Source organism: Myotis daubentonii, chromosome 1 (genome assembly GCF_963259705.1).
Source record: "Myotis daubentonii chromosome 1, mMyoDau2.1, whole genome shotgun sequence".
Taxonomy (NCBI): domain Eukaryota; kingdom Metazoa; phylum Chordata; class Mammalia; order Chiroptera; family Vespertilionidae; genus Myotis; species Myotis daubentonii.
Window position 1 is genome coordinate 176368475 of NC_081840.1, and position 14454 is coordinate 176382928.

At 36.8% G+C, this 14454-nt stretch overlaps 1 protein-coding gene across 4 annotated transcripts in view; it reads left to right on the top strand.

Annotated features, from left to right (window-relative positions):
• Nucleotides 1–14454, top strand: part of MAPK10 (mitogen-activated protein kinase 10) — a 293550-nt gene that overhangs the window by 151742 nt on the left and 127354 nt on the right. For all 4 annotated transcript variants that reach the window (XM_059666124.1, XM_059666105.1, XM_059666096.1 and 1 more), the window contains one exon: nucleotides 1520–1689. In XM_059666124.1, coding sequence (XP_059522107.1) covers nucleotides 1520–1689 — 170 coding nt within the window. The remainder of the gene's footprint in view (nucleotides 1–1519; nucleotides 1690–14454) is intronic.

The window sequence follows — 14454 nt, forward strand, 5'->3', positions numbered from 1 at the left end:
AGTATTAGGCATTTCATTTGAATAGTGTTTACGTGTCTTTTTGACTGGGAAGTCTCTCGTTGTTCAAAGTTTTGCTACTGGTATAAGATCTGTGATTGTTTTAACAATTTAATGAAACTACCACCAAGTCTGTATATATAGTTTCCCTATTATATGAAAGGTCCTGTTGTACCTATGCACTGGGAAAGATGCAGGGGACTGCTCAGGAGTGTGCACACTTGCTAGGACATAGTGATCCATCCTATTACAGCAGGAGGCGTGGGGTCATCCTTGTCCTAACTAGGACGCTGGTTTCCAGTTTGTGTGCCATCAGTAATGGAATCTGGCAGACCACAGAGACACCAAGTCTGTTCCCTGAGGCAAATGCAGAAACATTATTTCTGCTGCATGATCAGAGTTTTTCTTTCTAAATATCCCAGGCAGAGCTGTGTGATCTATTTTGCAATCTTCAGGGGAGAAACCCTCAGTGAGTGACTCAACGTGTATCAGAATACTTAGGGCCTTCATAAAACAGAATGTTGGTCCCATCTCAAGGAGTTACTGATTCAGTTGGTGTGGGGTTGGAGTGAGCAGTTGCACTTCTTTCTCTTTTTTTAACTTTATTTTTATTGTTGAGACTATTACAGATGTCCCTATCTCCTCTGCCTTGCCTATCTCCACCCAGCACCCAACCCCCTTCCCTCTGGCCATCACCACATTGTTGTCCATATGTGTCAGGCATGTAAATTCTTTGGCTAATCTCTTCACCTTCTTTCATCCAGTCCTCCCATCCCCCCTCCCCTCAGACAGCTGTTGGTCTGTTCTCTGTTTCCATGCCTCTGGTTCTATTTTGTTTGTCAGTTTATTTTGTTCACATATAAGTGAGATGATATGGAGTATATCTTGCTCTGACTGGCTTATTTTGCTTAGCATAATAATATCTAGGTCCATTCATGCTGTCACAAAAGGTAAGAATTCCTTTTTTTAATGGCCATATAGTATTTCATGTACTATAGCTTTTTTATCCACTCATCTCCTGATGGGCACGTGGACTGTTTCCAGATTTTGGCTATTGTAAATAAAACTGCTATGAACATAAGGTTGCATATATTCTTTTGAATTGGTGTTTCGGGATTCTTAGAATATATTCCCAGAAGTGGTATCACTGGGTCAAAAGGCAGTTCCATTTTTAATCTTTTGAGGAAACTCCGTACTATTTTTCACAGTGGTTGCACCAGTCTGTATTCCTACCAACAGTGCACAAGGATTCTCTTCTCAGCATCCTTGCCAGCACTTGTCATTTGTTGGTTCACTAGTATTGATGGTAGCCATTCTAACAGGTGTGAGGTGATATCTCATTATGGTTTTAATTTGCATTTTTCTGATGTTGACCATTTTCTCATGTGTCTATGGGTTTCTGTATATCCCCTTTGGAGAAGTGTCTATTCAGGTCATTTACCCATTTTTTAATTGGATTGCTTGTCTTCCTGGTGTTGCGCTATAATTCACTTGTCTCATGTTTTTGTTGTTTTTTTCACAGGGATTCGATAAACAAGTGGATGTGTCATATATTGCCAAACATTACAACATGAGCAAAAGCAAAGTTGACAACCAGTTCTACAGCGTGGAAGTAGGAGACTCAACCTTCACAGTTCTCAAGCGCTACCAGAATCTAAAGCCTATTGGCTCTGGGGCTCAGGGAATAGTTTGGTAAGTGAAATGGGTTTAAAATATATATATATATATATATATATATATATATATATATATATATATACACACACACACATATATATATATATTTATAATACATGTGTTTGTAAGATATATTTTTATTGATTTTAGAGAAAGAGGTAGGGAGAGGAAGGCAGTGTGGGGAGAGAATGAGAACCTCTCATGTGCACCTGGACAGAGGATCAAACCTGAAACCTGGGCATGTGCCCTGACAGAAAATTGAACCCATGACCCTTCCATGTATGGGAGGACACTCCAACCTAACTGAGTTAATACCAGCTAGGTCTTAACCTATATTTTTAAAGGAAACACCCTTTGTTAACGAGACACACACACACACACACACATGTGCGTGCATACAAACACAAACAAAAAAATCTATAAATAAATTGCATGACTGAGAGGGAAAATACATGCTACTGAAGAAAAATAAAACTATAAGCATTATTTTGTAATTCATTATCCATTTGTTAACAGTATGTACAACTTCACTTGTGACTACTTTTTGTGGTTTCAAAAATATTTATTACACTATAGCCAGTAAAAAAAAACCCCAGAGAACCAGAGGTTTTAGTAGCTATTATTAGTGCACATAAATTTCATTTTAATGTTTTCACATCAAGAAATGAGGGGATATGTGCTAAGATAATTAGCAAATAAAATTACCTACATTCCAAAGAAGTATAAATGCTATCTCAAATGTCTCTATAAGTTTTAAAGTTCAATGTTTAAAGTTGTTACCTATTTAAAAAGTGGTATTTTTTAAAAGTTTGCTGAATGTTTCCAAAATGGAAAGATTCTGTGATCCTTGGTAACCATTTTTTTAGACATTTTCCAGTAGCCAATTGAAATGATGACAAATCAAGATCTAATTTACCTGTTTCAGATTCATAACTATTTTATTTAGATAGTTTTAAATAGTATAGCAATTAAATGTTTAGTATGAAATATTTAGTAAGAACTTATTAGTATAATAATTTTCAATCTGATAGCTTGCACTTATAAGTAAAAATTTGGGGCATGTATATTAAATACATATATTTATTTATGTTTATAAAAGATAGTTATGTCAGTATTTTTATTTGTTATATAACTTACTGCTATATTAGTAATGTTCATTTAAAAAGTTAGGGGAATGGGGGGGGGTGGGGAGTGATTAATGGGGGAACTTGTATGCATATATGTATAGCCCATGGACACAGACAATATAGCATGGTGAAGGCCTGGGAGGGGCGGGTGAGGAGTGGAGAGGGCCAATGGGGGAAAACATACAAAGGGGACATCTTTAATACTTTCAACAATTAAAATAAATTTTAAAAAATCATGCACAATTTTACCATATGAGATAAAGACTTTTTGAGCAGTTTTAGGTTCACAGCAAATGGAGAGGAAGGTGCAGAGATTTTCCCCTGCATGGATTCCTGCATTATCAACATCCCCACCAGAGTGGTACACTTATTACAATTGATAAATCTACCTTGACAGATCATAATCACCAAAGCCCATAGTTTACATTAGGATTCACTCTTGCTGTTGTATATTCTATGGAGTTGAACAAACTTAAAATGACATGTGTTCATTGTTATGGTATACAAAGTATTTCTACTGTCCCAAAAATCCTCTGAGTGCCTCCACTACTCCCAGCCTCTGGAACCATTGATCTTTTTACTGTTTCCTAGTTTTGCCTTTTCCAGGATGATTTTAGATGGAATCAAACAGTATGTAACCTTTTCATATTGGCTTCTTTCACTTAGTAATATACACTTAACATTCCTTTTCATGGCTTGATAGCTTATTTCTTTTTAGAACTGACTAATATTCCATTGTCTGGGTGTTCCACAGTTTACTTATCCATTCAACTACTTTAGGCTATCTTGGTTGCTTCCAAGTTTTTGAAAATTATAAACAAAGGCATTTTAAACATCCATGTACAGATATTTGTGTGAACAAAGGTTTTAAAGGTTCACTTTATTTTGACAACTGGTTTTAAGTTTACTCTGAATGCTTAGTTACTGCAAATGGCAGAAGTGCAGGTTGGTGCACTTACTAATCCTCTTACTCCATTTAAACCTCATTTATCAAACATACCAAGTTTTTTTATGGAAATTTGCCCAGTAAATTTCAGTCTTTTATAGTGTCAATCAGTAGTTGTTTTGGAATTTGAAAGATGGAATATTTTAATATTTTAACTGTGGAGCAAACCTTTCATTTTGAAGATATTTATACAGCTAAAGCAATTTTATTTATGTATTTGTTTGTTTATGGTGCAGGTATGACACAAAACAATTTCATTATTTAGTAGGCAAAATGATGGTTGCCCCAAAGCTTGGGGTGCCTTGACCCTAATCTCCAGAATCCTTGAATATGTTATCTTACGTGGCCAAACAGTATGTAACCTTAGCAGATGTGATTAAGGTTAAGGGTCTCAAAATGGGGAGGTTATCCTAGAATATGCGGGTGACCCCAATCTAATCATGTGAGTCCTTGAAAGTGGGAAAGTAAGGCAGAAGAGTGGGTCAGAGAGACACAATGGGAAGGAGAGAGAGATTCTAAATCTGAGAGAGACTTGCCTTATTGTTGCTGGCTTTGGAGATGGGGGAAAAGGGTCATGAGCCAAGAAACAGGCTGGCCTTTAGAAGCTGGAATGGGCCTCCACTGACAATCAGCAAGTAAATGGAGGCCTCAGTCATACAGCCACAGGCATTGTAATCTGCCAACGAACCCGAATGAGCAAGGAAACAAATTCTTCTCTCACATGTTCAAAGTGGCACTCAGCTGCTGGCACCTTGATGCTAGCCTAGTGAGACCAAGGGAGGACTTCTATCTACAGAACAGAATATAAGATTATAAATTTGCATTGTTTCAGCATCTAGGTTTGTGGTGATTTGTTGAGGCATCAATACATGGTATAGTAAATAGTTTCTATTAAAAGCAGGCAAAATGAACTATAATGTTTTTAAAGGTTTTAAATGTTTCAGAGTGCCTCTGTTAAGCCTCCCATCTGAGAAATTCCTGCTTTATTTTAAGTCGCATCTTTAACTCTGGGTAATATGTGACCTCTGCCAGCAGGATAAAGTGTGCATGGGAGGGACCAGTGTTAATGTGTACATTAAATAGAGTAAGGTATAATTTATTTTCTAGACCACAATATATGTTTATATTTAAGTTTGCATCCTACTGGATGGTTTGGGTACCACTTGGACAGTGGGGTTCACATTTAGGAGATCATTGCATTCATGAAAGACTTTCAAAATGAAATAGAAAATATAAGACCAAAAATACTTATAGAGGAGAGATGGGAGGAGGAGAAGACAGTGTTTACTGGCTTCCTTTTTCAAAACTGTAGAATATTAGAAAGTTTTCTTAAGGTTCTCAGTTAAGATTCTCAAATATTACTGGGATTATTTCATTTTTTTAAATTAAAACTCCCACGGAGAATGAGGACTGCCAGTGAAAGGAAGCTGATGGTCTTTTAATGATTCAAAAATAGATCCAAAGTAGAAATTTTGCTTAAAAAGTTAACAGATCTTCCCAGAAAGATTTGAAAAATCTACCATTAAAATTTTTGTGGTACATTTTATAGGACATTTTGGATCTCTTTCCTTGTATAGGATGGGATAATCCTAGGTCTCTGGCATAGTAATAAAAATATATTTCAATAAGTAAATGTCTTTGAGTAAAACTATTAACCCAGCTTTACAAAAAAATTTGTTGACAAATTTGTCAGTAAAGGGACACCTGAATTTCAAAATGTTAGCCTTGTAGTTTTCTGAGATTATTGTTAGTCTTTTTGTCTATAGCTGAGGGAAATTAAACTAGAGAAGACCTAGATAAGGGGTAGCATACTTCTCTCCCTACCTATTAATTCACCACTCTTCCAGCATGTTTCTTTCTTCTTCCTTGTCCCTCTTCAATCTAGACTGAGATATTTTTGTTTAATTATCAAAACTAAAGTTGGCTCAGTTATGTACTATTTTTCTTATAGATCTATTCAAACGTTAATTTGTCCTCTTTTTCAACCTGCCTTTAATTTGATTTTCGCTTTATGTTTTTGTCAACAATGAGTTCATCCACCTCCCTCACACCAAGCACACTTCCATTCCCAGACATGCCTTCCTCACTAAGCTTAGTCATTTTTAGCTTTTGAGTTAAAGTGGGAAATATGTGACTCTCACTTCTACTTGACTACTTATTATTTGGCATAATTTCAGTATTGTTGTGTCTTGGGAAATAGAGAGGCCTGAGGAGAGGAAGAGAGATGACGGAATGGTTGGTCTGTGGAGCAGTCAGAACACACACAATATTTATTAATGTTTGCTGTCTTATATGGGCACAGTTCACGGCTTCCCAGAACAATGACAATATTAATATCAAAGATTGCTGACCACAGATCAGCACAACAAATATAATAATAGTGCAAAGTTTGATATATTGTGAGAATTACCAAAATGTGCCACAGAGACATGAAGTGAGTAGATGCTATTGCACCAATAGACTTGTTTGAAGTAGGTTTACACAAACCTTCAGTTTGTAAAAAATGCAGTTTCTGCGAAGCGCAATAAAGTGAAGCACAATAAAACAAGATGCTTGTATTCCGCTGCTCTGTGTGAGCAGAGAAGTCCTTGTAGCTTCCTTGGTGGGGGATTGCAATCTATGAGTTATTTAACAACAGTGGTTGGGAGCCAGATGAACAAATCATTTCAGAACATGTTTAAAAACTGTTTTTATTGATTTTCAGAGAGGAAAGGTGAGGGAAAGAGAGATAAAAACATCAATGATGAGAGAGAATCATTGATTAGCTGCCTCCTGCTCACCCTCTACTGAGAATCGAGCCTGCAACCTGAGCATGTACCCTGACCAGGATTCGAACCACTGAGCCACTCTAACTGGGCATCATCTCAGAACATTTTCCAAACATTAGAAGAGGGTCTCATTAGCATTGTTTCTAGCTCCAAAACAACAACAACAAAAAGGTCATAGGGAGAAACCAACATTATCTTTTCTCACTCCATCCTTTTATTGCTTGCTAAGCCAAGAACATTTTCTATTGTCTTATTTCTTTCTTCAAAGATGATTCAAACTGACAGTGAAAGAGGTAGCAAAAGTCAACAACCAAGTTTAGCAGAGAAGGCTTACCAAGTTTGGACTGCTCATTAACTGAAAAGAGCTGATTGCCTAGTTTTAAATGACAGGATATAAAACTATATTCTTTCCTTTAGCTTGTTTTCTTTGTCCTCTACATGTAATCATCTTATGAACAGTCCTGATCCAATTTTGAAAAATGATCTTTTACAGGATATTTATATCAAAGATGTAAGCTTAATACTGACAAAAGCATTGAGTGGCTTATTGTAAAAAAATCTGTGCCTAGAAAATTAAGTATTTAGAATTAAGATGATATACTTTATGTTAGCTAAACTTTTCTAAAATTCCAATTGATGCTAGAGGATGGCCTTTAATCAACGTTGAAATAATTGTTGTTATAAAACATTCTCCAGTGGACTAGTTTATCTTAAGTTAGCTATATAGCCGTATATGTATATACATAATGAATATATTACCAATTTATAATATATAGTATATGCATAAAATATATACATACTAATCTAATGGATTAGTGTATCTGAATTGAATATATATGCTATATACCATATATACATATTTTATGTCTATAGGATATATATCGGGGGTTTTTCACACAAAAAATTGAAAAATTATTTTTTCTGAATGTCCTTTAGTTAGTGGTCTATAGCAGTGATTTTCAACCGGTTTGCCCCAAGAATTTTTAAAACATGCAATACCGGACTATTTAGTCAAGAGTACTAATCTCTTTTCCCTTAGATTGTCAAGTAAAAAAAATGTCAACAGCCAAAAAAAAAAAAAAAAAACCAAAAAAAAATCACACCTGTTTGGTGTGAATGACTCAAAATTAACTTTTTTATGTTAGAGCTGCAAATATATATATTTTGGTGTGCCAAAGAATTTTAGTAATTAGTTTATGTGTGCCATGAGATAAAAAAAAAAAAAAAAGGTTGAAAATAGCTAGTCTATAGCAGTAAGATCCCATGCAGATAATCTAAGATTTAAATGGCCAGGCATGCTCAGCCAAACCTCGGGTGTTCACATGTTCTTACTTCAACATCCTCCTTCGATAAGGGCAAGTGGTGTGTACAGGGAGCCTGTCCAGCAATATCCCTGCGGCTTGGTGAAGTTTAGGGTGAGATAGACTGAAAGGAAGTCTAGAATTTTTGTCATGTCGTGTGTGTGTGTGTGTGTGTGTGTGTGTGTGTGTGTGTGTGTGTGTGTTCTACACTGAAGGAAGGCAGGGGCAGAAAACATTCCGTCAGTAACATGTGGTACAGGAAACAAAGTCTTTTTTATAGCATTTTATCTAGTGGGCCCTTCTTTGGACCAGCATCTGATACCGCAGCTATATTATCTTGGTACATATATGCAGATACATATTGTTTAAGCCTTGTTTACTCCCAAATAGGATTTAAAGTGATGAAAAGAAATAGATGTGACTTAGTGTACACCTAACATGTAAGGGATTTGGGGGAGTGGTGGTTGCTATGTCCATCAGGGTAGAGTCTCTTGAGGGGTACTGATAACATGAGTCTCCGTTGTTGACTGAAGAGCTAGGTCCCCCATGCCTGTGATAGTAGAGGTATAGAAGGAAAAGGGGTTTTCTTTGTGGTTTGTTTTGTTTTTGTTATTTTAATTGTGGAACACAATTTGCATTTTGCTTTCCAACTTAGTAGTAATAGGAGTAGTAATAGGTAGAATTACCTTGGGTAGGCCAGAACTCTCCTCACAACACAAACCAAATATAACAAAGTAACAGAACCAAAAGCCAAACTAAAACAAATCCCAAATTGTTCAAATGCTCAAAAAAAAATTACTGGTAATAATGCCAAATCAAGTAACATTAGCAGAGCAAGCACTATTTATGGACTAATTTTCAAATAATAAATATTAGCTTCTGTGTGCACTGGAAAAGAAAATGGTTTGTTGAAAGTTCCTCCTTCTTAATGAGCTCATTTTATTTTTTAAAAAAGACACTATAGACTCATTGATGCTTTTAGCAGCTTTTCTCATCTTAGTGATGAAAAATTTGAGCTACTCTATCTATACTCTGATTTAATCACCCTTGAACTAATAGCACATATTTGCAAAATGAATGGCAAAGATTAGGGAACATCTGTATATCTATATATATATAAGCCTAAGTGACTTTTAGACTGTTCAACCGGTAGCTATGATGCTCACTGACCACCAGGGGGCAGATGCTCAACACACAGGCATGGAAACAGAGAACAGACTGATGAATCTCAGAGGAATGGGGGGAGTGGGGAGGGAGGGAAGAGATTAACCAAAGATCTTACATGCATACTAGAGGCCCGGTGCATGGATTTGTGCACTAGTGGGGTCCCTTGGCCTGGCCTGCAGGGATTGGACCAAAACCAGCAGTCCGATATCCCCTAAGGGGGTCCCAGATTGTGAGAGAGCACAGACCAGGCCAAGGGACCCCACCAGTGCACGAATCTGTGCACTGGGCCTCTAGTGTATATATATATATACTAGAGCAAAAGAGACTGAAATTTGACCATCTTAAAGAACATGATGAAAGGTATTCAATATTTATTTATTGATGATTATAATTAGGAAGGAAATTAAGTAAGTTCTCTGAATTCTATAAAATATTTGCACATATAAAGATCATTTATTTAATCACAGATACTTTAAAATACCTTATATTATCATTTTCAGCCATTATAGTTATAAATACACTTATTCCTTAAAATAACTCAACTTGCCCTGTGCGTTATCAGTGGTAGTATTTAACTTTCAATCTCTCAGAATCTCAGTTTACTCATCTGTAAAATGCAGATAACAGCAATAGCTCACAGAACTCAAAAAGTATAAAATAAATGAGATACATGACATCGCCTTATAAATCTGATACTATCATGACTTTTAGTAGGTTCAAAGAAGGTGACGTAATGTTGTTCTTTTCTAACAATGGAAAATTGCAAAATGTTAACATACAGGGTGTGGCAAAGGTAGGTTTACAGTTGTGAGTACACAAAACACAATTTATTCATGTACTATTATTTTTAATGATTGTATTATTTTCCATACAAACAACTATAAACCTACTTTTGCCCCATCCTATACACCACCCAGGAAGATGCTTGATTTTAACAGCTGCTTAATTATCAGATTGGGCATATTATATGAATGTTATTGTTGAGAACATGGGATTTAAAAAATGACTTTACTAATATTCCATAAGTGACTCTGTCAAAGAAGCATCTTAACCTTTTCATTCCTATCTTTCAATCTGAGCTTCAGTTAACCAAGATTTATTACAACATTAAGTTTTAATCATTAGTTTTTAAATTTGCAACATGGCTGAACAGACCCAGCGAACCATCTTTAAGCACAGGATTTGGATGGAAATGTCTTATGGCAGTGAAGCTGATGGTATGAAGAGAGATGGGTAAAATCACCCAGAAGGTTTCTCAGAGCCCCAGCTGTCCTGGGTAACACAAAAGAGACTTGATCAGTGGGTCTAGAATGATGATTTTATTTTGTTTCTGGAAACATCACTCATGAGCCTAAGGCACACTCTCTTGTTAGAGTTCCTAATGAGCCATTATGCTAAATGACGCATACATCTCTAATCACACATTTCCATTTAGCCCCTGACCAGGGGAAATTATTACCCTCTGACCCACATCTGGACTATCAGCACATTTTGTATCCCTTCATTTTCCATTACTATTACAATTTAGACACTTAATTATAACCTCCCTGAGATAATGATCATTGAGTTTCAAATATTGTCTTTTATATTCTAAGGAGGTTTGAGGTGGTAATGGTTCAGTGAAATAGAATAGAGTAAGACACTTGCACATTTTGCTGTTCTTCTTGGCTCCTTTGCATAGCTTCAGCCCCAAATATTTATTTACCATATTTTTTTTTATCAATGAGTAAGACTTGTAAATATCATTTATTTTCCTTCAGAGAAAATGTGGTGCTTTGAGGAACCATGGGTAGAAATTTGATGGCAATATGCTTATTGGAAAAAGCAAAATTATATAAAATCCTTATTTCTGTATGTTAACCTTATTTCTGTATGTATAAAGTATATATGTGTTCATATTTATAAATATGTAATTGTCATTGTAACAGCTGATGCTGAAGAGGTTGGATTGCATAATTCTCAAAATTACATTTGAATTTGGAAGGTATTATGGACATCTATTCTGAGTTCTGTCATTCTTCAGTAAATTTATAATTAATTTACATCCCTGTAGTAAAAATTGGCAGTAAGAGTTTGTAGCCCAGAAACATTTTTTTTTTTTTTGCAGAGGGGAAAATTGTCCTTTAAGTTTCCATAGATAATTATTCACTTACAGATGATTGAGCCTTCTCTATAAATCTTTATTGATATAAAATCTAATGTCTTTTATATCCAAGAGAAATAATTAGGAACACATTATTTATTTTTCAGTTTCTACTGCAATTCCAAAGATTAAAAGGTTAAGTGAGACATTTCTTTTAGGACCTGTCTTCTAGGGCATGAAAAAGATATTTTCATGGCAAAAACAAGATTATTTTATGGTCCATGTACAATTTTGCCAGATGCATAATTCTGAATTTCTAAGATTAAAGTGCATCTACGGTTATATTTTTTAAAAATAACCTATAACCCAAATATAAATAACTAAAGACTTAATTCTGCACTATTCAGTACGTCTTGTAAAAGTCAACATTCCTCACAGAAAGGAAGCGATGCCTTCAATTAAGTTAAATTATGCTGAATAACAGAGGGCAATTCCTGTTCCTCAGATTCCAGAAACAATTCTCATTTACTGCTCGTAGAGGCCTGTCCATTCTATCTGTAGATAAGTTGGCTTAAAAAAACAAAACACACATAAAACAAAAGGAGAAAGCAGGTAGGTGTTATAAATATTGTAACTAAAAAAGGCTAGGTTAGAGGAGTGTTTTAGAAAGCTCTGAAGGAAGGTACTTGGCCCTCTGTCCGTAGAGTCATGCTTCTGGCCCTTTCTGACATCATGCGCTGTTTATAGAGCCTGAGCTGTCTTGCTAATCATGGATTTAAATGTGAGAGCTGAGGACAAAGGAAGACATCTTTTGGTTTGGAAGTTCAAGTGAGAGTCCTATCACTTTGCATGTCCAAAGTTATGAATCCAGCATTGAAGCATTGCATTTTCAACTTCTCTGTATGATGGCGGGGGGTTGGGGGGGTGGGCAGGTGTCTAAATCACCATCAGAGAGGGTCCTTAGCTACTTTATTTGACATAGTGTTTCTCTTATTTAGAGACATATGCCTTAGAATTCTCTTAGCTATGCTCTTCTTGATTTATATTCACCTTAATTTTTTATTATTAAAAATGTTTCCACAGAAGATTTTAAGATGTTTATTCACAAAAATCAAGATTTTTACTCCTAATCCAGGGAGTTACAGCACCAAATATATTTTGAAAATTTTTTTTCTTTTCGGTTCATCCACAACTGGGAAATATGGTTGGGGAATGTGTGCTCTGTACAAGGGCAGGTGGTGAGGGAGCCTGTGGGGTCTGGACTCCATCTGACCTTCACCTGCCCAGCAATGTGCCTTGGGGTCTCCTTACCCATAGGAGCTGCCTTTTCCTGATTCACACATCCACACTAGAGGGACTAGTGGCTGATAATGAATGAAATTTAACTTCAGGTGGCCAATGAGAAAGATTCAATTTAACTAGCAAAAACATAACTTGGAGAATAACTAGTATAGAGACAATCCAGTAAGTTTAGGATGCTAATTAGCTGGCATGGAGATTTAAGGCACCTCAGAAAATGGAAAGAATCAAGGAGCAGAGGAAAATTATAAGCCAACTTGTTGTCCCTTTAACATGGTCCCTTTCCCACATCCTTTCTCTCCTGTATCTCTTTAGCAGGGGTCCTCAAACTATGCCCGCGGGCCACATGCAAATACAAATATTGTATTTGTTCCCGTTTTGTTTTTTTACTTCAAAATAAGATATGTGCAGTATGCATAGGAATTTGTTCATAGTTTTTTTTTTTAAACTATAGTCCGGCCCTCCAACGGTCTGAGGGACAGTGAACTGGCCCCCTGTTTAAAAAGTTTGAGGACCCCTGCTTTAGGGGCATGATTGTTCCAAGGCCTCCCTCTTCTCTGAGCCTGTCATTCTCCTGCTGGATCAACATTTTCCCTATTTAGCCTGGAACCATGAAAGTGATTGCAAAGACAGTCTCAGATGCTCTCCATTTTCTTACCTCTGGCCTCAGCAGCCCCCTGCTTTCCAAACCCTCATTTTACTGTTTTCTCCGCCTCTGCTGGGAGGCTGAGCCCAGCTGGGGAAATCACATCCTCATGCTGATTTCCTCCATTATAAGTTTATGAGCTGCATCCTCAGCTGGGCCCTTGTCCCTGCTTAGCAATCTATTTACTGCTGTGTCTCAGCTTCCTGTCCTGTTTCCCATGGCGGCTGTTACCATCCTTTTACAACTTCCATTGCCAGCTCCCAATTCCACTTCACCAGCCCTGTTCTTTGCAGAAGGCCTTGCCTCCTACTTCCTAGAGAAAACAGATGGCCTCAGGCATGTGAGCTCTCAAATTTCCCCTTCCATCTCCTATCTGTCATTTATAGTCTTTACCCAGCTAGTTCCTCCAGGAGGAGCTCCCCGAGGCCGGCCACCCACCTGTGTTCTTGATTCCATCCCCGTCCACTGGGGCTTATCAGTTGTTCTGTACAGTATTTTGCATCAAATGTCTCTTCTCCCCCAGGAGTGTCTTCTTTGCTTATGTTGAAGACCTCCCACCAAATTCTTATTATGTTATTTAGAATGTGCCTGTTCCACAAACTGCCTCTCTGACACTCTTTCTTCATCATCAAACTTCTGGATAGAGAAGTCTGCGTTTAATGCCTCCACGTATTATTTATGTTCTCATTTCACAGACAGTCCCAATTCTATTGCCATGACCCTTCTGATAGCATAAGATGCTATGGAGAGGGCCGCCAATGACCCCCTAAATTGTTCATCCACTGGCTTATTTTTCAGCCCTCATTTTTTACTGCTCTGGAATGTTTGGAAATGTTAAGTGTTTATTGAATTTTTCTTGAATGTCTGTCTTCCCTTGAGTTTAAAGCTGGGAATGTTCAAAAATTTTTTAGTTTGAAATTGGATGAACTGACTGGCACATGAAGGGCACCATCATACAGTGGTTAAGAATGCAGGCTCTGGAGCCAGACTGCCTGGCTGGAGTCCTCAGTAACTTCATCTGAAGATCAAGCTAGTAAAAATATGTATGTATTGTGTTGTTTTTAAAGAAAACTAAATTAGTTAATTCAGTGCCTGGCTTTAGTAAATAGTCAATAGATGTTAGTTTTCATTAGTGTTCGTTGACCCGGGTCATGGCCAATTTCTAAAGGATTGGCTAGATGAGAACTGATTTTGTAGTTTATTGTGCAGAGAGATAGTAAAATAATCCAATATGAAGCCCCTGAAGATAAGATTGGAAACAGAAGCCAGAGCAAAAGGAGCCAGAAGGGCAGGTACTAATTCTAAATCCTAATGAGAGGGAGATTCTAAATGAGAGACAGAGTCAAGTGCCTAAAAGCACTGTAGAACTGGATCGAATTGTGAGAAATTTGGGAACAATGGAATGAATCTAGGACAAGTGTCATGAATGTTACTGGTTTGTGT